The sequence below is a fragment of the Clarias gariepinus genome, chromosome 9, assembly GCF_024256425.1.
Source record: "Clarias gariepinus isolate MV-2021 ecotype Netherlands chromosome 9, CGAR_prim_01v2, whole genome shotgun sequence".
NCBI classification, from domain to species: Eukaryota; Metazoa; Chordata; class Actinopteri; order Siluriformes; family Clariidae; genus Clarias; species Clarias gariepinus.
In genome coordinates this window covers 23,967,543-23,993,761 of record NC_071108.1, presented here as the reverse complement: position 1 = coordinate 23,993,761, position 26,219 = coordinate 23,967,543, and the positions used below count along the sequence as shown (strand labels likewise).

General features: G+C 36.5%; 1 protein-coding gene across 6 annotated transcripts in view; it reads left to right on the top strand.

Annotated features, from left to right (window-relative positions):
- The window catches only part of LOC128529934 (cyclin-dependent kinase 17-like), a 38,597-nt gene extending 14,042 nt beyond the window's left edge, over positions 1–24,555 (top strand). For 3 of the 6 annotated variants that reach the window (XM_053503557.1, XM_053503554.1, XM_053503555.1), the window contains 13 exons: positions 1,844–1,900; positions 5,223–5,337; positions 5,454–5,548; positions 5,661–5,723; positions 5,996–6,119; positions 9,365–9,485; positions 15,585–15,682; positions 15,881–15,986; positions 16,173–16,215; positions 16,371–16,461; positions 17,283–17,360; positions 19,158–19,269; positions 20,490–24,555. In XM_053503557.1, coding sequence (XP_053359532.1) covers positions 1,844–1,900; positions 5,223–5,337; positions 5,454–5,548; positions 5,661–5,723; positions 5,996–6,119; positions 9,365–9,485; positions 15,585–15,682; positions 15,881–15,986; positions 16,173–16,215; positions 16,371–16,461; positions 17,283–17,360; positions 19,158–19,252 — 1,086 coding nt within the window. In that variant the 3' untranslated portion in view covers positions 19,253–19,269; positions 20,490–24,555. The remainder of the gene's footprint in view (positions 1–1,843; positions 1,901–5,222; positions 5,338–5,453; positions 5,549–5,660; positions 5,724–5,995; positions 6,120–9,364; positions 9,486–15,584; positions 15,683–15,880; positions 15,987–16,172; positions 16,216–16,370; positions 16,462–17,282; positions 17,361–19,157; positions 19,270–20,489) is intronic. The other 3 variants (XM_053503558.1, XM_053503556.1, XM_053503560.1) reach the window with 2 other exon arrangements.
- Positions 24,556–26,219: the final 1,664 nt, after the last annotated feature.

The window sequence follows — 26,219 nt, the reverse complement described above, 5'->3', positions numbered from 1 at the left end:
GAAGGAAAAAGAAGCACTAGTAATAATAATAAATAAATCTTAAAAAGAGTAAATTATGTGTTGCACTGAAGAAAGGCACATAAGTCACGATTTAATTTAGAGATATTGCACTTGGAAGGTAAAAAAGCAAAAGACATTGTACAAATCATACAGTTCTCCAATATTGTTCTTGAAGAGTGGCATGGCACAAGAGTATTGGTAAATTACTGTCGGAACAAGTATTGTATCGTTACTGACAGTTACTACCCACATAGTGCAGATGTTACAAGGAAGAGTTGTATAATTTTACGGCCATTGGGAGAAAATATCTCCTGTGGCGCTCTGTAAAACACTTAATAGTTATCAGTCTCTAGCTGAATTCGCTCCTCTGGTCAAAGAGCGCACTGTATAGAGGGTGAGAAGGATTGTAATATGGACAGAATCCGCCTCTTTGCTACAAGCTCCACGCCTCGCACAGATCCGGCTCTTTAAATAATCTTGTCCAGTCCAAAATGAATATTAATGGTGCAACTCAATGCAATGGACTTGAAACTGAATTGGGAATAGCTTAAATTTGTATTTTTTAATCACATAAGTAGTGCAATAAATGTATGTCTGAGGAAAATATACGGTTCTGTGAAAAAGTATTTACTTGCTTTGCCTGATTTTTTTTGCATATTTGTCACACTTAAATGATTTAGATGATCAAACAAATATTTATATTATACAAAGATAAAAGAAAATGCAGTTTTTAAATAATGATTTCATCTGTTAAGGGACAAAGCTGTCCAAACCTGCCTAGCCCTGGGTGAAAAAGTAATTGCTCCTAACCTTTGGGTGTTGGTCTTTGGGCTGCTCCCAATAGGGGGTCACCACAGCGGACAGTTACAAGCTTGGCACAGGTTTTACGCCGGATGTCCTTCCTGACACAAACCTCCCATTTTACACAGGCTTGGGCCTGGAACTGTAATTGCCCCTAAACCTAATAACTGTATAATATAATATAATCAAGATTTTTTTTTTTGGCAAATGTAAGATGCATGTCATTTGTGTCCAGGCTCTTTCTTATAGTTGAATCATGGTCATGAAAAGCGATATTTACTGAGGCAAGTAAGGTCTGCAGTCTTTAGAAGGTCTTTAGATGTTTTCGAGGGGTTCTTTTATGAGGTCCTGGATTAGTCATTGTTGTGCTCTTAAGTAATTTTGGTAGGCCGATGACTTCTGGGAACGTTCACCACTGTTCCAAGTTTTCTCCATGTGGATCATGGCTTTGTTTCTCATCTGTTCTTGAATTTCTTTAGATTGTGACTGTGATATGTTGCTTTTCAAGATCTTTTAGCATGCTTAACTTTGTCAGACAGGTTCTATTTAAGTGATTTCTTGATTCAACAGGTCTGACAGTAATCAGGCCTGGGTGTGGCAAGTGAAATTTTAACTCCAAAAAATGTGGGTATTCACAGTTCACTCATGATTTAGCAAGGGGGGCAATTACTTTTTCCACAATGCATTTCTTTATTTGTGCTATCTTTTGTATAATATTACATTTGTGTAATTATCTTAGTCATTAAAGTGTGACAAATATGCAAATTCCTTTTTACAGCACTGTATAGTACAGCTTTTATGGTGAACATACTGCAAATATTATGTTGGTCAAAAAGCTAAACAACAATAAGAAAAAAGCTTAAAAAATAGCTAAATAAAAGGAATTATTGCTAATGTATATTATAATCACTGTAGTTTATATCTCGAAAATCAAAACTCTACAAAAATCTTAACTCTTCAGCTGACTCTTATGTAGGTACAGTAGACAGTCAATGTCTAAAAACATGAGATGAATAATTGCTGTTTGTTTTTTCTTATACAGTCTGAAATTGGCTTTGGGAAACTGGAGACATACATCAAGTTGGACAAACTTGGAGAAGTAAGTTTATGTAATATCTTTTATTGCCTCACAATTTCACTTTAAGCATCTAAGCATTTCGTTTTATTTGTAAGTTTGTCTAAAACCCAAAGCAGATAATTGAACAGGACTGTATGTGAATCTAATGCTATAATTTAAATTGTACAAAACTACAATCAGTGTTTATTGAGGAAAACTGGCAAATGTGTTTGGAATGATGGTGGAATTGAGAATTGAGATGGTGGAATAGTGGAATTGAGAATTGAGACCCTTCCACTATCCAAAATACTGAGCAGCAGATATATGGTTAGAAACTGGCATCATAAAAGATACAGCGCTGAATTATACACTTACATGTAATGTCAGTAAATGCAGGTTGATTTAATAATTGCTGTTATGTCTGGTACATTTACACTGACTTACTGTACATATTTGATTAGTAGTGCTCTGATGGTGGACCCTTTCTGTTGTTGTGCAGGGTAGAGGGTGGCTGAAATAAGCTGCACGCAGCAATTATCTATGTACATTAAGGGTTGCTCAACTATGCCAAAAATGTAAATTAATTTCTTTTACAATATTTAGATGACTGGTATGATTACGCATTGACGTTGTAAAAATCTGGCATTTTTTTAACTTAAGATTTTCAACAGCATATTTTTTAAACCGTTAAATAAATAAATAAATAAATAAATAAAAATATGTATAAAAAAGGTAAATGCCACAACCTGGCAGAGGGTGAGTTTGGGCTTTTAGTGAGGGGCATAGTGAGGGCCCATGTAAAGCAAATGGATGCACTGGATTTCTAATGTGAAACAAGAACATCTTTTAATCTTTTGGAAGCCTAAACAGTCATTGAAAATAAATCATAGTTAATTGCACAGTTTAGTGTGTGAGTTAACATGGTATAAGGGCTGGTAAATCGATACAGTTTCCATATAACATGCATTTGCTGCAAGAAATGTGTATAATCAGTTACAGCATGGGTTGGTGCTCTTCCAAAACACTTAGCAAATTTTCTTTTGAATTTATCAAGACAGATTACCTAAAAATTGTCACCTGAGCAATGTCTATATACTGTAATATATATATATATATATATATATATATATATACACTACCGTTTAAAAATTTGGACACACTTTATCCTTCAGTGGTTTTCCTTATTTTTATTATTTTCAACACTGTACAATAATACTGAAGGCCTCCAATCAGATTCACAAGCTAGTCACCTGGAATGGTTTTCAGTTCCCGGCTGTGGCTTGTCAAGAGTTAATGTGTGACATTTCTGATTTTCTTAATCTCGAAATTTTCGAAAAATCTTGTTGAAATTTGACGCATCCCTAAGTGCAGGTGCCAATATCATTAAACCCTATGATAAAACGGCCTGTCCTAGGAAAGGAAAACCAAGATCTTCCTCTGCTGCCTGACCTGCCTCAAAACGTACAGCACCACAGATTAGAGCCCAAGAGATAATGTGCGTTCTGATTGACCTGAAGTCCCCTGCGAAGTATACTGGACAGGGTGTTCAGCCATATTAAGTGTCATTCCAAACCACAGGGAGTGGATCTGCTCAGTTTAAAAGGACATGCACAAAGGTAGTGAACAAGTGAACAACAGGTCTTCACCTAACCAGGAAAGGGAATGAAAAATTTCCCATCAGTCATTCCGTCTCACTGGATCATAAATGAAAAAATACAGCTCAAAAAGGATTTATGTATTCATTACCATTAATATCAAAGATGACATCATATTGATAGGACACAATAATTCAAAATTTAATTTAATCAAGAAATCCTTAGGCTAATAATCTGTAAAAAAAAAAAAAAAAAAAAAAGGCTTATTTTAATAAAAAAAAATTCAAAGTTATTTACATTTAAATAGTTTGTTTTTGTTTAAAAAATATTCAATACTTAATATCTTACTATCTGTAGTGTGAAATTTTCAAAGTAGCAGCAACAGATATTTAAGGTGTTTATGTTATCATAGTAATGCACGGAGGAAGTGACATCTGGAGTGAAGTACACTTCAGAATGGAACACAGCTTTAGTCGAAATTGAGGGCACACTTAACCAGCATGGATACCAAAGCATTTTGCAGCGACATGCCATCCCATTTGATTTACCTAGTGGGACCATCATTTATTTTCTTGGTTAACTTCGAGCTATTTGTTCAAGAAGAAGAGTGATTGAGTGCTGCATCAGATGACCTGGCCTTCACAATCACCTGATCTAAATCCAACTGAGATGGTTTGGTTTTTAAGATGTCGCTGAAAATAAAGGAAAAACAGTGAACAAGTACTCAACACCTCTGGGATAGTTTTAAGATAGTTGGGAAAAACATTCCAGGTGACAACCTCATGATGCTGACTGAGAAAAGGCTAAGAGAGTGCAAAGCTGTTAGCAAAGCAAAAGGTGTCTACTTTGATGGATCGAAAATATACATAAAGTACATATTCTTTTATTTACCACATTTTTGTTAAAACATAATTCCACGTTTTTTCAAAACAATAAAAATGAAGGGAAAAAAACATTGAATAAGGACTTGAATAAAAAGCTTGGCACTATGAACTAAAAACTTTTGACTGGAGCTGTATATCATTGCTAAAAATATATATATATTATCTTCTTCAGTGGCTTAAAATATGTGTGGTTCCATATAAGTTCCTGTGAAAGACCGATTGCTATAAAAATATGTTTAAAAGAACAGATTAACACACCTGATTTTCCTTGCATTAGCCAGTGTCAGAGCTATGGAAAATTACTCAGCACCCTCTGACTAGTCAGAATGGGGAAAACAGCAGTCCTGTGGTATAAGTACTGTTACGGCAATCACCAGGGATCAGCTGATACCTTATTACTGTGACCAGGTGTTGATTCAATTTGTATTGCGATTCCGTTAGTATGATGATTTCAGTTACAATTCTGAACAAATTTCAGAACCGCACAGGATATTGTGCTGTCTGCGAATGTATGAATAGTTTAGAGCACCACCTTTAGGATTATAGAGGAACTGCAACATTTTACCACTACAAATGCAAACAATGCATATAAATGTATTATTATTTTTTTTTTATAAATCGATTTTGATGTTGTACATGATACAAAAGGATTTCGCTATAAAACTGAACCAATCCCTAGTTAACAAGCTCATTGATCATCCATGCACTTAAAAAGCATGAGAATAAGTTATAACCTTAAGTCCAATATTTATACAAATGGAACCTGTTCTTTAGAAACCAAAAAAAAAGTCCATAAATAAATCCAAACATGCAGACACAAGAAGTGATGGATTCTGGGTTCATGATTTACTTGATGTGATGTACTTGATACCATCCCCTTCACAGGGAACCTACGCAACAGTGTATAAGGGCCGCAGTAAACTGACTGATAATCTGGTGGCGCTGAAGGAAATCCGGCTGGAGCATGAAGAGGGTGCACCGTGCACTGCCATCCGTGAAGGTAAAGAAGCAGCATGTTCACAACGTTTCCTCTCATACAAACCTTAAATACTGATTAATGGATAAAAGCAATTATACAAATGTGTGAAATAAATAATTTTTTGTTGAACAATTTAGTATCCCTCCTGAAGGATTTAAAACATGCAAACATTGTCACTCTTCATGACATCATTCACACGGACAAGTGCCTAACACTGGTCTTTGAGTACCTGGTGAGTAGATGACATCAGTTAAACACCTGTGTAGGTGGTGTAGGTGTCATTACTGTTTGTTGGTTAGAGTTTGTACTTTTTTTAACATGCTTTTTTTCCTGATAAATTTTAGGAGAGGGATCTAAAGCAGTACATGGATGACTGTGGGAGCATCATGTGTGTTCATAATGTCAAAGTAAGTCTACACATACTGTACTTGTGAACGTCGTTATGTAATTTATAGTGCAACGTCTTTTCTTTGCTAAATATAGGTATAATATTCTATTTTATAATAAATATTGCATTAAAGATATAACAGATACAGTATAGAGATATTCTGGAGCTATCCTAGCTCAGAACCGAATTGCCTGTAACAAGAAAAACCTGAAATTAAAAGAAAAGAAAAAAAGGTTACATTTACTACCTGTGAATTCTTTCTCAAATCCCATCTTGATATTTGTGCTTTAGATCTTCCTCTTTCAGCTGTTGCGTGGACTAGCATATTGCCATCGCCGCAAGGTTCTACACAGAGACTTGAAACCCCAGAATCTGCTCATTAATGACAGGGGAGAGCTCAAACTTGCAGATTTTGGTGAGTATGTACAACCACAGTGCCAGAACATGCATGCATAAATAATAAACTCATACACATGCACTCACAATCCACTCTAATGTGAATACCTGCTCATTCAATCAGGTAACTAGTTATCTAATCAACTGTCAACAGCTTAGTGAAAAAAGTATTATTAAGACCTCAGCTGTTGCATTGTTGTTGATGACCAAATGCACTGGTTTGAGCATTTCAGATTTTGCAGAACTGCTTGTATTTTCGCACACACTGCAGTCTCGAGAGTTTACACATAACGGTGCAAAAAGCAAACAACTGAAAACCATCCTGTGTGCAGAGGGTCTACAGGCGTAAACACCTTGTTGGCTGAGAGAAATTAAGAAAGAGATACAAGACTAGTTTAGGCTGGCATAAACTTACTTTTTTACTCAAAAAAGCACTCTTTTAAATCCTGGTGAGCAGAAAACAACACCTTGAGGTGAATAAGCTGCATCAGCAGACATCAGGTTCCACATCAGGTTCCACTGCTCTCAGCAGAAAACAAAAATCTGAGGCTAATGTGGGTACAGACTCACTGAAACTGGACAACTCAAACAAGAACTTTCTTACTGTGACGATACTATAAGTGGCACCAGGGAACATCATGGGGTGCTATAGTTACTTGGCAGGAATAACTCAAATTCTGACTTCTTATACGCATTTGTAGACTTTCCTAGGGTTACATAATGTTTGGTCAATAGGATAGAACACCATTAAGTTGATGGGGTGATAACTGGCAGCATGTGTTTAAAATTTCTGATCCTGAGTCTTCTATGTGCAAGCCCTGGCCACAGAGCGGGTACTGGGTATATATTCGAGTGCACTGTTGTGTGTGTCAAGGATGTTGAAGCAGAAAGTAACTGTGCTGATCGACACATTAATGGGAAACCCTAAATTCCAAAACACCCTCGGCAAAAAGTCAAGCAACCCCATAACACCAACAGAACAACATATTTGGTGTAGCCTCTGCAGTGTACAGATGTGAAAAATGTACCCATGATAAACTCAAACTTAACTTAATTGGCTGACAAGAGTTGAACCCAGTATGATCTTCTAAAGTTGTAGCCCATCTACTTCAAAGTTCGATGTTTTTTGCATGCAGGGATGCTTTTCTGCTCATTAGCTTTGTGAGGAGTTACTGAACCCCTTCCAGGCCGCTCTAAATGCTCTAATCTAATAACAGTCTTTATATATTAATAAAAATGTTAAACTTTCTTCTTTAATAAACAACACTGAGTGAGTGAGTGTTCTCTGGAGGGGGGAGGGGAAACACCTTTTTAATGAGAGATCAAAGGAGAAAAAATCATTGTTTTTCATGAATTTTTGTTTAAGAAAAATGTTTAACATTTTTATTCATATATAAAGACTGTTAAGTGTGAAAATCTTAGGAGGTCAGCTATTTATGAATATCCGAAACCACTGATCCGAGTCACAACTTTTTTGCATCCTGATGAGTGATGTGAACATTACTTGAAACCCTTAACCTGTATGTGCACTTTTTTTTTTGCATTGAGTTTATAAGATTTATTTTCTCAAATATTTATTGCAAACAATTAAGTGTGTGTAGCAATAATTATACACTGTAAAGTGTATACAGTGGTTATAATTATGACTGATGTAATATTTCTGGGAAATGCTTTTTATTCTCTATCTATCTACACTCAACAAAAATATAAACGCAACACCTTTGTTTCTGCTCCGATTTTTCCTTGAGATGGACTTCAAGATCTAAAATTCATTCCAGATACACAATATTACCATTTCTCTCAAACATTGCTCACAAATCAGTCTAAATGTGTGATAGTGAGCACTTCTGCTTTGCTGAGATAATCCATCCCACCTCACAGTTGTGCCACATCAAGATGCTGATTTGACATCATGAGTAGTGCACAGGTGTACCTTATACTGCCCACAATAAAAGGCCACCCTGGAATGTGCAGTTTTTTGCTTTATTGGGGGTCTGGGGACTCAGAACCGGTCAGTATCTGGTGTGACCACCATTTGCCTTATGCAGTGCAACACATCTTCTTCGCATAGAGTTTATCAGATTGTCAATTGTGGCCTGTGGAATGTTGGTCCACTCCTCTTCAGTGGCTGTGCGAAGTTGTTGGATATTAGTGGGAACTGGTACACGCTGTCGTATACGCCGGTCAAGCACATCCCAAACATGCTCAACGGGTGACATGTCCGGTGAGTATGCTGGCCATGCAAGAACTGGGACATTTTCAGCTTCCAAGAACTGTGTACAGATCCTTGCAACATGGGGCCGTGCATTATCTTGCTGAAACATGAGGTGATGTTTATGGATGTATGGCACAACAATAGGCCTCAGGATCTCATCACGGTATCTCTGTGCATTCAAAATGCCATCAATAAAATGTACCTGTGTTCTTTGTCCATAACAGACGCCTGCCCATACCATAACCCCACCACCACCATGGGCCACTCGATCCACAACATTGACATGAGCATTTGCCCACTCAAGTCTGTTACGGCTACGAGCTGGAGTCAGATCAAGACCCCGATGAGGACGACGAGCATGCAGTTGAGCTTCCCTGAGACAGTTTCTGACAGTTTGTGCAGAAATTGTTTGGTCATGCAAACCAATGCTGTCTGAGTGGCTGGTCTCAGACGATCTTGGAGGTGAACCTGCTGGATGTGAAGGTCCTAGGCTGGTGTGGTTACACGTGGTCTGCGGTTGTGAGGCCGGTTGGATGTACTGCCATATTCTTTGAAACGCCTTTGGAGACGGCTTACGGTGGAGAAATGAACATTCAATGCACGAGCAACAGATCTGGTTGACATTCCTGCTGTCAGCATGCCAATTGCACGCTCCCTCAATGCTTGTGGCATCTGTGGCATTTTGCTGTAAGACAAAAGTGCACATTCCAGGGTGGCCTTCTATTGTGGGCAGTATAAGGTACACCTGTGCACTACTCATGATGTCAGATCAGCATCTTGATGTGGCACACCTGTGAGGTGGGATGGATTATCTCAGCAAAGCAGAAGTGCTCACTATCACACATTTAGACTGATTTGCGAACAATGTTTGAGAGAAATGGTAATATTGTGTATCTGGAATGAATTTTAGATCTTTAAGTCCATCTCATGAAAAATCGGAGCACAAAGGTGTTGCGTTTATATTTTTGTTGAGTGTATATATCCATCCATCCACATATTTTTTTTAAATAAATGTTTCATGACCATAATTATGAATTCTTTTTGTGCAGGTTTGGCTCGAGCCAAGTCTGTACCTACTAAGACATATTCTAATGAGGTGGTCACACTCTGGTATCGGCCACCTGATGTGTTACTTGGATCAACAGAATACTCCACTCCTATTGACATGTGGTGAGACACTTTCATATACAGTATATAAAACATTCATTTTGCCTATTGTACTATGTGATTACTCTTATATCTTGACTGCTTCAAAATATGGATGAGCCAATATAACATTTAGTCTCTTATTTGTGTGAAAGTAGAGATACACTAGAGTACAGCCTATAGTATCATAGATCAAAACAGGTGGTTATATTTATAGCTCACAATGACTACATGTAGAGGCCTTGGGTGGAGTGTAGGTAAAACCGTGTTTATGTATTTAGAGAGGCCTGAGTTATACTGAAATTACAGGGTGTACTGTCTATCCTCTTGCCTGCGAGATGCATGCTTCTGTGAATTGGTAGGTATGACATTTTCTAGCTCCATTCTCACCTTTATATAACATTAACACAGCAGTCTGTGAAATTAACTTAATTAGATTTGGTGGCAAATTTTATCTGTAATACCTCCGTAGCTATGACATAGAGTTGGAACAGTTAGACAGTTTGGTGTGTATTATGTGTTAGTTTAAAATGCAAAAACTGAAATAAATCAAGGAAACAAACATTAATTATAAAGGGTTATAATCAGGTTTTATTTGAAAAAAAATGTGTAATTGATTTAAATAAGTGAACTGTTTTTAAGACTATGTTTTCAGATTACTGATCAGAGCCAGCAAACTAATTGATAAATATACTGTAGCTCTTCAGTCAAACAAACCCAAGATTGTAGTTCAATTAAGCAAAAGTATATTTTCCCCAAAAAAATCTAATAAAGGGCACTCAAACTTGTACAACAATACAACTTAAATATTTAAAAATGTTAAATAAAATGTACAAAACCTTTTATTAACACATTTTTTTACACACACCTATTTACACACCTCACACATTCTGCTTTATGGGATACTGATTCGATGATCACCTCAATCAAATGTTACGTAATGAGGAAAGGTATAAAAAACACTCCTGTGACTAGCATCAGGTCTTTCTAATAATGTCACCAACTGGATGGCAAAATCAGTGCTAGTATTACCTCAGAGGAAACTGGAAAAAAAAAAAAAACATTGAGCATCTCTAGTGAAAAAACAATACACATTTATTAGAAATATAGTCAAATCTTGTATGGTATTTTGCAATCATAATTACAAAAAACGAACCCTGAGTACAAATAATTGTATTATAGTACACTTTCCAAAAACATGTTATAGGAAAATATAATATACTTTAAATGAAAGGTCAGTGTAATTTTCAAAGCACACTTATTTGAACTTTTTTAATTTATTTTTGGCATATTAAAAAATATATTTTCTTGAAATAATCATCGTAACAATGTAAAGAAAGCATACATTAGAATACAAATTATAATAAATACGGTAGTCTCAGTTTATTTTCACTAAAGTTTGAATATACTTATTTATGGTTATATTTAGTGTACTACCTCTCTCACATGTACTCAAACATGTTTTTGCGAGCTAAAACTTACTTTTCTGTGTTCAAGCTCATTTGTGTGTGTTTGAACCCTGTCTCTACCATGCGCTTAACATCATAAAGCGTTAGAACTCTGCCACAATTCCAGCCAACCAGAGACTAGAGGAGGGGCAATATCAGCCAATCAGAAACTGGCGACAGGCACAATTTTGTTTCTGGATTAACTCAGCTGTTTTCCACTTCTAGGTTGAATTCATGGCTGTAAGCTGCATCATTGCGTACATTTGTTCTTATCATTATTATTTTATTTTCATTGGCATGAGGTATATTTCATATTTAAACTATAAAATGTATTTTCTAATGTGTTATGGCTAAATTTTATGTAGGCTACTTCACTTCTAGTATAAAGCTCCATAGCTCTCGGCCTGATTTCAGAGTCTCTGCGTAAAAGCTAGAATCAACACACCAGGTTTAAACGAATACAGTACAGTCATGGCCAAAAGTTTTAAGTTGTAAATAAATATTGGAAATTGGAAAAGTTGCTGCTTAAGTTTTTATAATAGCAATTTGCATATACTCCAGAATTTTATGAAGAGTGATCAGATGAATTGCATAGTCCTTTTTTGCCATGAACATTAACTTAATCCCAAAAAAACCTTTCCATTGCATTTTATTGCTGTCATTAAAAGACCTGCTGCAGATCATTATGTCAGGCTGATTGAGTTAGAATGGCAGACTTGACATGTTAAAAGGAGGGTGGTGCTTGAAATCATTGTCCTTCCATTGTTAACCTTGGTGACCTGCAAAGAAACGCGTGCAGCCATCATTGCTTTGCATAAAAATGGCTCCACAGTCAAGGATATTGTGGCTACTAAGATTGCACCTAAATCAACAATTTATAGGATCATCAAGAACTTCAAGGAAAGTGGTTCAATTCTTGTTAAGAAGGTTTCAGGGCGTCCAAGAAAGTCCAGCAAACGCCAGGATCGTCTCCTAAAGAGGATTCAGCTGCGGGATCGGAGTGCCACCAGTGCAGAGCTTGCTCAGGAATGGCAGCAGGCAGGTGTGAGTGCATCTGCACGCACAGTGAGGCGAAGACTTTTGGAAGATGGCCTGGTGTCAAGAAGGGCAGCAAAAAAGCCACTTTTCTCCAAAAAAACATCAGGGACAGATTGATCTTCTGCAGAAAGTATGGTGAATGGACTACTGAGGACTGGGGCAAAGTCATATTCTCCGATGGCCTCTTTCCGATTGTTTGGGGCATCTGGAAAAAGGCTTGTCTGGAGAGAAAAGGGTGAGCGCCATCAGTCCTATTTCATGACAATAGTTATGCATCCTGAGACCATTCATGTGTGGGGTTGTTTCTCATCCAAGGGAGTGGGCTCACTCACAATTTTGCCAAAAAAACAGCCATGAATAAAGAATGGTACCAAAACACCCTCCAACAGCAACTTCTTCCAACAATCCAACAACAGTTTGGTGGAGAACAATGCATTTTTCAGCACAATGGAGCACCGTGCCATAAGGCAAAAGTGATAAACTGGCTCGGGGCCCAAAACGTTGAAATTTTGGGTCTATGGCCTGGAAACTCCCCAGATCTTAATCCCATTGAGAACTTGAGGTCAATCCTCAAGAGGCGGGTGGACAAACAAAAACCCATTAATTCTGACAAACTCCAAGAAGTGATTATGAAAGAATGGGTTGCTATTGATCAGGATTTGGACCAGAAGTTGATTAAGAGCATGCCCAGTCGAATTGCAGTGGTCCTAAAAAAGAAGGGCCAACACTGCAAATACTGACTCTTAACATAAATGTCATGTAACTGTCGATAAAGGCCTTTGAAACGTATGAAATGCTTGTAATTATATTTTAGTACATCACAGAAACAACTGAAACAAAGATCTAAAAGCAGTTTAGCAGCAAACTTTGTGAAAACTAATATTTGTGTCATTCTCAAAACTTTTGACCACGTATTCATTATTCCAGTCATGAGTCTGGAGCAAGTACATGGAAGTACGCTTTGGCTGGCATGCTACTGTAGGTTTTAATATACTTAGCATACTTGTTTTCTTTTGGGATACAGAAAGAGTAGAAAAGAAAAGTTTTGTGTAAAGATTGGAAGGGTTCTATCCTGGCTGTACTGGCACAGGGATTCAGTATACGTCAGTCTGCTTCCATCTTTAACATATTAAAGACATCAGTACACACAAACAAGGTCAAGTAGCAGACACTGGAGACAATAAAGCTACAGACAGGCGGAGGGCAAAAAGTAATTTTCTACTGACAGGGATGCCCATGAACTCATTCAAATATCAATCAACAACCAACATCCGTAAGATGACATGAAGTGACCTTCAAACACAGTGACAAACTGAAGCTGAGTTGATGTGTACAGTGAGGACAGTAAGAAACGGGCTCCTAGAGATAGGCCTCAAGTTTTTGCTAAATAAAAAAATGACAAGGTAAAAAATGTTGTGTTTGTTTAAGGTAGTTTTTGCCTAATACTAAGACCCATTATGATGATATGATTGTTTCTTTACCAACCCCCCAAAATAAAAAAAAAGTGGTACCAACTTTGGAACATATAATACAGTGAAACCTCGGATTACGAGTAACACGGTTTAAGAGTGTTCCGCAAGACGAGCAAAGATTGTCTTGTTATCATGTTTCACGCATGCGCTTTTTGTTTTGACGCCGAGCGTCACGTGATCACAACTGAGCCAATGGTTTTTCTCTCTTGGGCTGCGGAATCGTCTCTCCTGCTGGGTCTTAGTGCTCGTCTCTTACTAATATAATCAACATCCGTGCACGCGTGTACTGTTTACTATAACACTGTGACCCCGTGTGTGTTTGTGTAAAACATTTTTTCGGAAGCGCGTGTGTACAGTGCGTGTACTGTTTCTTATAACACACGTGTGTGCGCACGAGTAAGGCAAAAGAAATTCTCAATACAGAGGTTAAAAATCTATTTTCTTTCTCATCGCGGTGTGTTTGTGCGCGCACGAGCGTAATTTGACACTGTGCCGGCTGTGTGTGTGTGTGTGTGTGTGTGTGTGTGAAACCCCCATTCACAAACACACACGCGCGCACAGAAATGAAGGCAAGAGACACACACTCTGCTCTCCGAAGAAACTCTGTCGCAAATCTTTTCAGAGGTAAGGTGCTGGGTCATTTGTTTTACTTTACAGCAGTAATTCTGTTGGTTTGCGCTCACACGAGTGTCATAGGTGATGTTTTTTGCTAATTTCAGATAAAACAGCGGGAGAGAGACGATGATTTATGACCGCTGTTAATGGAAGTGTAGTCCAGTGCGGGAGATGCATTGTGGGTAATGCAGTCCAGTGTGTGTGTGAACGCGAATGCGAGATGCAAGTTAGAATATAGAGCTTGAGTTTTGTTCTTCAGTAGTTTTTTTTTTTGTTGGATTTAAGTGCAGGATCCACCTGAAAGTTTGTACCATAACCTGACAATGCAGAAAATAAAAGAACAGGCATTAACCAGTTTGTCCATCTCATCATTACATGAGCATCAATTAACAAGCTGTTACTCTGTCGCAAGAAACATAAAAAAAAGCGGAGAAGCTTTAATAATTTAGAAGTGAACAACAGTCTTTTACTTTTTTTAAAGGTAAAGTGCAGGTTAATTTGTTTTATTTTTACTTAATATTTTGTGTTAATTATTTTTATGTATTTATTTTTTTAGGCTGTAGAATGAATAATTTAAGTTTCCATTTTTTTTTTTTATGGGAAAATTAAATTTGGTTTACGAGTGTTTTGAAATACGAGCCCAATACGAGTCAGTCTCATCTTCACTGCTTGATTTAATATCCACTGTGGTCATGTACAGTGACAAAGAAAACATATGTTCTTGTCCAAATACTTATTGACTGTATATAGTGTCTTAACATTTAGTGGTATTGTCAAATATTATATTGCTTTCTTGAAAATAGAAATCATATCGTATACTTTGGTTTTCCTCTGCTCTCTGACTAAACCTGAGTTTAGTTTTAAGTAATGAGTATTTTTACAGTACTGTGCAAAAGACTTGAGCCATCCCTTATTTCTTCATGATCTGCATGTAAAGAGCCAGGCTTTATTTTTAATGTAGTCTTGAGGAATAGTTTTCCTGACTTCCTGAAGGGCTTTTTGTCTCTCATTTAGGCAAGTTTTAACTTTTCATTTTCAGTGCAGTCCCTATACCTGACCAGTTTCAGAGGAATGTTTTTTGTTTGTTAAGACCTATGAATTGCTCAAGCATGAAAAGATCTAACTCAAGGTATGAGGTAGTGAGAAACAGGTGCAGATGATGACAGATGATCGGGCCAGTGATTAGTAAGCTGGTGATGCTGAGCGCTGAGTTGTTGGAACAGAAGAGAGGGGAAATGAGGTTGCTGCTGAGATTGTTACCTAAACAACTAATTTTTTTTAATTGTATGTTTAGGCACTGCAGCCTGTCACAGTAAGACTTTTGCTCCCATTTCTTAAATTTAATCTAAATAATCTAATTTTATTTAAGGTAAATAAAAGAGGGGTGGCTCATTAGTTTTACACACTTTTAACTTAAATACAATTACAAGATAAAATTAATTTGATTTAGTTATGAAAAAAAATTAATTATAATATAATGCATAAAACAATGCACTGAATCAGATGTTATCTCATTCTGTTACTCGCATTCCTTTAATTTTTGTATATAGGGGGGTTGGCTGCATATTCTACGAGATGATTACAGGACGGCCTCTGTTCCCCGGGTCCACAGTGGAGGATGAACTTCATCTAATATTCCGTATCCTTGGTAAGAAGTGCATTGATATGTACATACTTCTGTTTCGTTTAGTTTTTGTGCATTGTTTTGATCACTGAATTTTGCTAAGTCTCCTTCATCACACAGCTCCATATGTGCATCATAGAGTATGTGTGTAGACGTCACTGTGTGTGGTGTGTTTCGCTGTGTTTCGATGCATCTTTTGCTTAATTTAATATGTATCTCCAGGCACTCCTACTGAGGAGACCTGGCCAGGGGTCAGTACCAATGAAGAGTTCAGAAACTATAACTTCCCTCGCTATCACCCCGAACCTCTTGTGAATCATGCACCCAGGTGTGTCTTCATGCATGCATAGATTTGTGAACTTTTGTAGTTGAATCATATATGTAAATATTTATATATGCATCTCTTTGCATGTGTGCGCGCGTATGTGTGTGTGTGCGCACGTATGTGTGTGTGCGCACGTGTGCATTTTTATACTGATATTGCAATTTATGTCCTTTATGTCATTATTTACAGGATAGACAGTGATGGTGAAAAATTAATCATGCAGTTGTTACAGGTCAGAATGTTCACATAACAATATCAACATTGCCACTGCTATTACATAATAGTAATTATGATAATAATGATATATAATAAATTAATTATAATAATAAATATAATGCTGTGTGACAGCAGAGCAATTAAATATGAATGTTTTGTGTAATTATGCAGTTTGAGGCAAGGCAGCGCATCTCAGCAGAAGAAGCGCTCAGGCATCCCTACTTCAAGAGTTTGGGGGAGCAAGTACAGCAACTGTCTGACAGTAAGGACTAAATACTAAACATTCTCTGTTTTGTAGTGTTTGTCTCTGCCTTTGTAAACTTTAAACTTTAGTTTTAGCAGGTTAACATTGCTTTCAGAAGAGTCTGATTGGTGTCATATCAGCTGGTTTAACTTCACTACTTCCATTTTCAGCCCTTGTAGAAAGAGGACAGTATTGTTCGAGGTTTAGATTCTTCTGTACATTGCCAGAGCAGATGTGTTTCTGCTCACCAAAATACTTCAGCTTAGGGTTGAGAAAATTTCATAATTCCCTGTGTTAAGATAAGATGTACGACAGTGGGGAAATTTCTAAAAATGTTTTACTGTTTGAAACACTGAAACCTTCGCCCATCAAAAGGAATTTATTGGGTTGCTCAAAAAAGTAAAAACTAGGAATAACAATACTGCATCTTTACAAAACCACAAATTTAAAATAGTTCAAACATGTATCTGGGATTGTATGCTAGGGTGGGGTTATTATTTTCTCAGGGTATCCTAGCAAAATATTTGCATGTCTACTCTGTCATGACACAAGTTACCTTTCATGTAGATATTTGCATTACTTGACTTTTTTTTTGCAGTGCACAGATATTTCTTTTTACGGTGTAAAATGTGTAAGATCCGAAGTGTATGTAAAATGGATGTTATAATAGATAGTATCACTGGTTTAATATCCCATCAGGTCATATTTTTATATATCTAATGTATATAGGCGTTAGAAGTTGGAACATTGCCTCTTTGGAAGTTTTGGAAAGTGTTCGTCTGCTTATGTATATTTTTGACCAGTACAATTTGGTGTTGACTTTGAAAATTTCTCTCAAGCGGCCTCGATCTTTTCGGTGAAGGAGATCCAACTTCAGAAGGACCCAGGAAAACGTACAACAACATACTCTGAGTCAGGTAAGTTTGACTGATAGCTTGGAAAATAAACCCAACCATTGCTGTACTGACATGGAACTGTGTGTGGCATTGGTATGTGTCGCTGATTGCTTTCAAAGACTCCACGTTACTGTAGGGGACGAAAGAGTCGACCTATTAATTGTATTCAGCCACCATCAGTCAGAAACTCATACTGACATATGAAGAGCTAGAGAACAACATACACATTTGTATGTGGAAAAAAATAAGTATTTATTTAATGTGTACTTACAGTAAATGTATATAATAAATTTGTAGTTAACAGGCTACATACACACTATTGTGTTTGGTGCATCAGCTAAGAAATATCTGTCTTGCAGTCGACTTGTGGGTGTACCTTTTGGTTCACAGTTTTGGACACAAGTTTGGATTTATTTTCTACATTCTACAACAATGTTGATTTTTTTAATTGAATCTATAAACTATGAAATAACATATATGGCATTAGATAATTAGGTTACCACTCAACAGTCAGTTATTTTAAAACATAAAGATCAGACTTTCTGGAAGAATTCTTGCAAGAAAAGTATTTTCAAGTGCATTTGCAAAACCCATCACGCTCCATGATGGAACTGGCTCTCATGAAGGCTATTCCAGAAAAGAAAGACTAAAACATACCTTTGCTGCAGAGGAGAAGTTCATTTAGAGCTACCAGCCTCAAAAATCACCAAGTAATAGCAGCTCGGATCAGAGCTGTTATGAAGGCTTCACAGAGTATAACTGACGGACACGTCTCAATATCAACTGTTCAAATGAGATTATTGCATACTTTGGATGCCTTCAGTATTGTTTTACAGTGTAGAAAGAATAAAAATCTGGAAAGACCATGACATTTGAAGGCATGTCCAAACTTTAAACTGGTAGGGTACATGAAAAATGATGCACAACAATTAGTGCCAGTGCTTATATGAAATGATATACACAGATCTGACATAATATAAAAACCATTAAACTCAAAACCACTTGGGTATTGGGTTGCCCATTTTTCTACGTGGGAGGCTCTGACCCCTCCGGGCATGGCTCCACAAGACCTCTGATGGGTGCTGTGGTGTTTGGCACCAGAACAATGGTAGCGAATTCGTTTAGTGTTCTAGGTTGTATGGTGGGCCCTTCGTGGCCCTTCAGACTTGTCACATCCCATTGGATTGTAATCTGGAGAGTTTGAAGGCCGGGTCAGACCCCTTGAGCTGTTTGCCTGCTGGGCTGCGGTGCACAGGGTGTTGTGGCGGGTTTGTATCATAGCCACATGAGCGTTCAGTGCCCATGATCCTGTCACCATTTTACTGGTATATAATTGATAATGTTATTCACTTCATCCGTCATGGCTGATCAGTGTATATAATAATGTAGATGAACCAGAGAAAATAGCTAATACACAGTAAATATATCTAAATGATGGTACCTTATAAATTGGCTTTTATGCAGACAATTATTTGCTCTGACTGCTCCCCTAACCTTTTTTTAAATCATGTTAGGTGATACAGTATATACGTCTGTAAAGCCAAAGCCACCTTTCTGAATCCCCTTAAAAAATGTGCTAAAATGGCTGGAATGTGGTGTATTCTTAAAAATGTTGACTGAAGTGTCTGTACAACAGGATTTTAATAGGCAGGCTTGTTGTACAAAACCTGTACATCTGTTGTCTTCTGTGAAAGACCGTGTTCAATGTTTTCTGTCTTTCTGTCTGTCTCTCACCTTTTTTTTAAATACTGTTTTGCTTTGCCTTTTCCTCTGTTCATTCCCCTTTTTCTGAAACCATGCCCAACTTGCCCCCTTAAGCCATGCCCCATAAGATGGCTCCCATGCGTTTGGAATATTTGCAGAGAGAAGGAGCAAAGCTGAATCCTGCTCTCTCTTCCCCCTCTACTGGCTGACTCATTGTACCACTCTGGTAACTTACCACTCTCTTTTCTTCTTGTCCATCACATCTCAGTGTTTCGTCTTTGTTCCTTGTAATTTGTAAATGACTTAAATCCCTCAATGTCCTGTTTCATCTGTCCGTACTGTGCTAACACTTGAGTCTGTGTTTTTTTTTTTTGTCACATTTATAGATTAAGAAGTAAATTTCCTCTTTCAGGTTTTTATAAACGCACTTTCTTTTATATGTAAAAAGGCAAAAAAATGGTATTGATTAGGCGGTTGATTCTTATATTTAAACTTAAAGTACACAATTAAAACAATTCTTTCTACACAGTTGGAAGTAGAGGTACATCATGAACCACAAGGTGGCATCATAGTATTCATAATCCGATCATTTTGATTCATACATTTTTTCTCACGTATTTTATGTATAAAGTTGCTTTGCACAAATGACATTGTTAATATTGTTATACGAATAAAATTGAACTAAATAATATTTTTGATCAAGGTACATATATTACATTATACCTTAAGTCAATTTTAAGAAATCATTCATTATTCATAAATATGCTGTATATAAATATTTGCCAACATTAAATAAATTTACAGAAAAATGTAATATAATTATATTTGAATTATATTGAACCATTTTTAGTGGTTTCCTTTTCTTTTAACAATTTAGATTTAAATCCTTTCAACAGTTTATATTTTTAAAGTTTTTTAAGTTTACTACTAATTAATATTGATAATAAGCAATTATTGGAGCGTAGTATCCCAAAATCTCATTATTCCTTAGCAAAAAGGTAATTAAAAAGGTAAAGGCAAAAGGTCTTTTGAATTTTAAAAGTATGTTATGTTCCACAGACCAAAAAAAAAGTCACTGAAAGTTTTTACAGTGCGACATGAAAGAAAAATTGTCCAGATTATTATTATTATTTTTTTTCATTTAAAGTAAGAGCTCTTTGTTGCTTGTGGGCTTTTGGAGATTTTATGTTAAATAATATTTACTTTTTTACATTTTTTATGACAAGCCTATTTACTTTTTAAATGAACCTTCTCGCGTAATACAGTTCTTGTAACATTTAGTGTTAATGGCTATATTTATAAGCGAAATAAATGAACTTAATCCCCAATGAGCCCTTAACAAAAAAAATTTTGGATTTTATCAGAAATATTTATTGTCTTTATTAAAAAAATTGTCCTCATATTGTCTTCTATCTCTGTCTGTCTCTTTTTTTCTCTCTCATTTAGCCCAGGGAAAGTCCCGAAGACAGAGTGTTTTGTTTTAGAAATGTGCCCTAACTGATGACATCACACATTTTGCACAAACAGAATACATTACCCCACCCCAACAAAGGAGGAAGAACTTGAAACCTTGCACCAATCAAACGAGGGAACAAAGCTTGGACATTTGATCTGAGGGAAAGCTTCACCGCACAGTCAAGAAATAGGATTGCACTCTTCAATAAACATGGAAAAGCTTCACTCATAACATGCATACAACTTGTGAAGGAATGTAAGAATCATCTACAGCTGCTCATAAGGATACATAAGTTTATTCTTATAATCAAGGAGACTGATAGAAAGGAAGAGGAGCCAAACCAAGAACACCATCATACATGATGGGATAATAATATACTTTAATCCAGGTCATGCTGTGTAGCTCGCATTCATTTATATAAACCTTAGCAGTATACCTCATTCCTCTCCATGCATCCAGCATTCATTTATCCATGTGGTTGTCCATGCTACTGTGTATATCAGCATGCTGGAAAGATTAGTTGGGAGTCTCTTGTGTGTGTATAGTTGCTTTTCGTTTAAATATGAATATTTGAATCTTTTCAGTAACCATAAAAAAACCACCACCACCCCTACGTGATATACATACTGCTGTGTTGGTACGAACTCTGGTTTCAACAAACCCTGGCACCTTACACTAGTTAAGCTCAGGATGTCTTCTGTAAATTCATACCTAACTAATGACCTTGGAGGACTGGAAACTGAAAATAGTAATGACACTGAATTTAACAGTGCATGATCAGCAATGCTGTCTTTATAGTGTGCACTACAGGGCAATTCCGAACACTTAAGAGTTGTTTTGGAAGCTGTCCAAACAGAAAGGGGTATGACAAGAGTAAAGAGTATTAGAAAAAGTGCTCACTTGATGATGAGTACTCAATGTGGTAAGCAGATAAATGTTCTTTGTGTTGTCTATGGTTGTTGCCTATTACATTATCTCTGTCAGTTTATGTTTTCTGATGGGTCACCATTTCTTATCCTGTTCCCGCCATAATCATATAGACCCTTTTAAGAAATGAGCAAAAATTAATATTCACTGCCTGGCCAAAAAAAGGTGCTGTATGGATTGAAATAAGCAAATACTTCTTAGAGTTTTATTGTATAAAATATTGCAGTGAATAATGTGCTTCAAATGACATAAAATCAGCTAATGTAGTGAATTGTGCAACCATGTTAGAAGACCTACCGTGTGGTTGTAAAGGATAGTGCTGGACCATAAAATTTACAAAAAGTTTAAATGTCATGAATTATAGTGATCAGAAATGAATGTGTGATGAAGTTGCGTATAAAAAAATCCAGTAGAAATAACAGCTCTGTTTATTAGTAAAGGTAAGAACCTTTCCGTGTGTCCAATGCAACAAGAACTCATAGTATTGGACTAAACTGCTGTGTGGCCATAAGAAACCACTTCCTGGCGAAGCTAATCGAGAAAAAAAAAGAGTAGGGACTTTGGGAGCAGAGAGATTGGATTTTGGAGCAATGGTAAAAGGTTGTATGGTCTAATGAGTCAAGATTGACCCTATTGGAGAGCGATAAGCATGTCAGTGTAAGAAGAGGAAAGTTCTTGAAGCAGTGCACCCATTGTGTATAGTGTCCACTGCACAAGCCTCTGGCAGCAGTATTATGATTTTGGGCTCAAGTCTAGGCTCAGAAAAGTAATGTGGCAATAAAATTAAGTCAGCTGACTACCTGAATGTACTGAATGACAAGGTCATCCAACCAATGGATTTTTTTCCCCCCTGATGGCACGTCCATATTCCAACGTTCCTTAGGATCAAATTGTGAACAAGTTTTTTTGAGGAACCATTTTCATTCTATAAAATTGGCTTTAATCTTTATCTTAACGTGCTTTACTTAATCTTAAACAAAATGGTTGTCCTATCATCAATACAAGAGCTTAGCCCAATATTGCAGCAGCTCTGAATGGAAATAAATGTTGTGACATTGAATAATTTGATGAAACAAAACAAAGCCATAATGAAAACTGATGGTGGTTCAATGACATTTTTTGTCTAGGCAGTGTATAAAAATAGTAACACATGCAATAAGTGATATTTAGAGCTTAACATAGAGAGATTATTTATATTTTCTTTTTTCCTTTTTTTACCCTCAAACAAACATTGGGGTAGGGCCTGTTTTTTTTTCTGTAAAACGTTTTTTTGTGTGGACAGTATCCTTAAAGTTAATAGTTTGTGATTACAAGTAACAGCTGTGAGTCTCTTACTGTAATGCTGTACAAGATCAGAGACACCTTAAGAGGGATGTTGGATCCCTCAGCATGTACACTTAACCTTTTTATTTTAAACCACAGGTTTTAAGAAGGTAAAATTTAGAAAAGAACTTTGAAACTGACATTTCCTTTGCAAAACAGTGGTTTTGTGTTTCTTGCTCATGTGTTAGTTGGCAGTATGTTTGGTTAAGTTTGAATGTCCTGGGAGAGGCAGCCAGCTGATGATCTGAAAGTTTTTGGTACAGTACTTATAAAAATTCACAATACCTCGTGCATCAATGATCTACTGCCATATTGGATCAGATTCTCAGATGCTTTTAATTGTTTTCAGTTGCTTTTTGCTAAAAAACATGTCAGTTTTATGCATGACCAAAACATTATTGGTGTCCCCTGACCATGACCAATTACGTCAGTCCTAGATGCTTGTTGAGAGTCAGAGAATCATTGTCTGAGATTCTCAAGAAGGGCTTTTTCCTTGCAAATCTTCCAAACAGCTCATTGTGAAAGTTTAATGGTTAACTTTCAGATTTGACAATCAAAGGGTTCTAAAAGTGTGATTTTTACTGTCCTCCTTTACGTAAATTCTTACAGTCCTAATTAGCCTTAAAGGGTTGCTTATCTGATTATTTTTTCCATCGTTGCTGGATTGTGCATGTCAATAACCATGTCACTTTTGTGTATTTTTTAGGGATTCCCCATTATATTAACGCACACAGAAACTTTTAGCATGTTAAACAAATAGTATCATGTTTTTATGTATTTATGTTTTAATTGACGATTATAAATTCTGGTGGGCCCAATTACCCAAAAGCATGGCTGCACCTATATATACACACACACATGGCTCAAGTATCATATATATAAAAAAAAATCATAAATCAGCAATTATGTTTTCTCTAATGGTACAAGAGGCCTGAACACTAGAGGCGGCTGTCAGTTCAGATGATCTTAACACAAAATTTTTAATGTTTTTGGGGAAAACGCCCACATTGTTGTGAGTAAAGCATTTCTACTGTGAGTTCTGTGCACTGGTAAAACACTGCTTAGTTGTTTAGCATAGCCAAGGACTAAACTGTCTGACATTTTTTTTTGAGTACTTCTTACATTATGTTTTCATGCAATACTAAAGAAATTAATACTAAAAATGCACAGAATGTTTGGCTGCCTTATATGTTTGGCCGAAAAATAAGAAATATATTCGGCTTTGATCAAAAAGGTAATATTATGGAATATTTTGACTGATTATGTATGTTGTGTTTTTTTCTGCTCTGTTGTTACCCTTTTAAGTCATATTAGACTAATATAGCAATACAGTTAAATTATGTAATAAAAAGGTTAAACTAAGATGTTCATGGTGCACACAAATTTTATGTTGCTCTGCTTTTTTTTTCTCCAATTTTTTTTATTTATTTTTTAAAAATACTAAATTACATTGACATCATTTATGTAACAATCCAAAGTGGTTTGGCCAATTAATAAATTTAAACATCAGATTGAGGAAGCAACTAAACAAGCTTTGTGAGTCTGTGATAATACAAGTATACTGCATTATTGCTTATTGCTGTAGGACTATATACCAGGTAAATTAATGATATAAAAATACATTTTAAGAGCAGTGAACAGGGTCCAAAAGCTATACCCACTTCCCAATTCTTATAATAACTTATTTTGCTGTATTGCAACATTTAATTCAAATATATTACATGGGAAATTTTATTTGTTAATTTTGAAGTGACCCCTGAAGAAATGAAATTAAACAGTGTTCACAAATACTCAAAATTACTTACAATAATAAAAAATAATTTTGAGCACAAAGTATATGGTGATGGCTTTCTTTTACTTTGTGTTTATCTGATAGATCCGAGATATGGTGAGATGAAGGAATTATATTTGCTTATTTTACTGTTTGATATATATATATATATATATATATATATATAATTATTTTTATTTATTTATTTATTTATTTTTAAAGAATGTGTTAAAAAATCATGGAAACCACTCATTTCATTGCAGGTGTACATACAGTGGGGCAAAAAAGTATTTAGTCAGCCACCAATTGTGCAAGTTCTTCCACAAAAAGATGAGAGAGGCCTGTAATTTTCATCATAGATATACCTCAACTATGAGAGACAAAATAAATAAAAAAAAATCCAGAAAATCACATTGTAGGATTAATGAATTTAATTGGTAAATTCCTCTGTAAAATAAGTACTGTATTTGGTCACCTACGAACAGGCAAGATTTCTGGCTCTCACAGACCTGTAACTTCTCCTTTAAGAGGCTCCTCTGTCTTCCACTCATTACCTGTATTAATGGCATCTGTTTGAACTCGTTATCATATAAAAGACACCCGTCCACAACCTCAAACAGTCAGACTCCAAACTCCACAATGGCCAAGACCAAAAAGCTGTCAAAGGACACCAGAAACAAAACTGTAGACCTGCACCAGGCTGGAATGACTGAATGTGCAATAGGTGAGCAGCTAGGTGTGAAGAAATCAACAGTGGGAGCAATTATTAGAAATGGGAAGACATACAGGACCATTGATAATCTCCCTCAATCTGCGGCTCCATGCAAGATCTTACTATACCCACTTCCCAATTAATTCACAAGTGAACTGTGAGCAAAAATCCCAGAACCTAGTGACCTAGTGAATGACCTGCAGAGAACTGGGACCAAAGTAACAAAAACTACATCAGTAACACACTGCGCTGCCAGGGACTCAAATCCTGCAGTGCCTGGACGTGTCCCCCTGCTTAAGCCAGTAGATGTCCAGGCCCATCTGAAGTTTGCTAGAGAATATTTGGATGATCCAGAAAAGGACTGGGAGAATGTCATACGGTCAGATGAAACCAAAATAGAACCTCGTGTTTGGAGCAGAAAGGAAGAGAACAGTAGGAATGCTGAGTTGCATCCAAAAAACACCATACCTACTGTAAGGCATGGGTGAGGAAACATCATGCTTTGGGCTGTTTTTCTGCAAAGGGACCAGGACGACTGATCCGTGTAAAGGAAAGAATGAATGGGACCTTGTATCATGAGATTTTAAGTGAAAACCTCCTTCCATCAGGAGGGGCACTGAAGTTGAATCGTGACTGGGTCTTTCATCATGACGATGATCCTAAACACACCGCCCAGGCAGCAAAGAAGTGTCTTCGTAAGAAGCATTTCAAGGTCCTGGAGCGGCCTAGCCAGTCTCTAGATCTCAACCCCATAGAAAATCACTAAGAAAAAAGGGAGTTGAAAGTCTGTGATCACTGCTCTAGAGGAGATCTGCATGGAGGAATGGACCAAAATACCAGCAACATTTGTAAAAACCTTGTGAAGACTTACAGAAAACATTTGATCTCTGTCATTGCCAACTAAGGGTACAGTATATAACAAAGTATTGAGATGAAATTTTGTTATTGACCAAATATTTATTTTCCACCATACTCCTAAAATGTGAT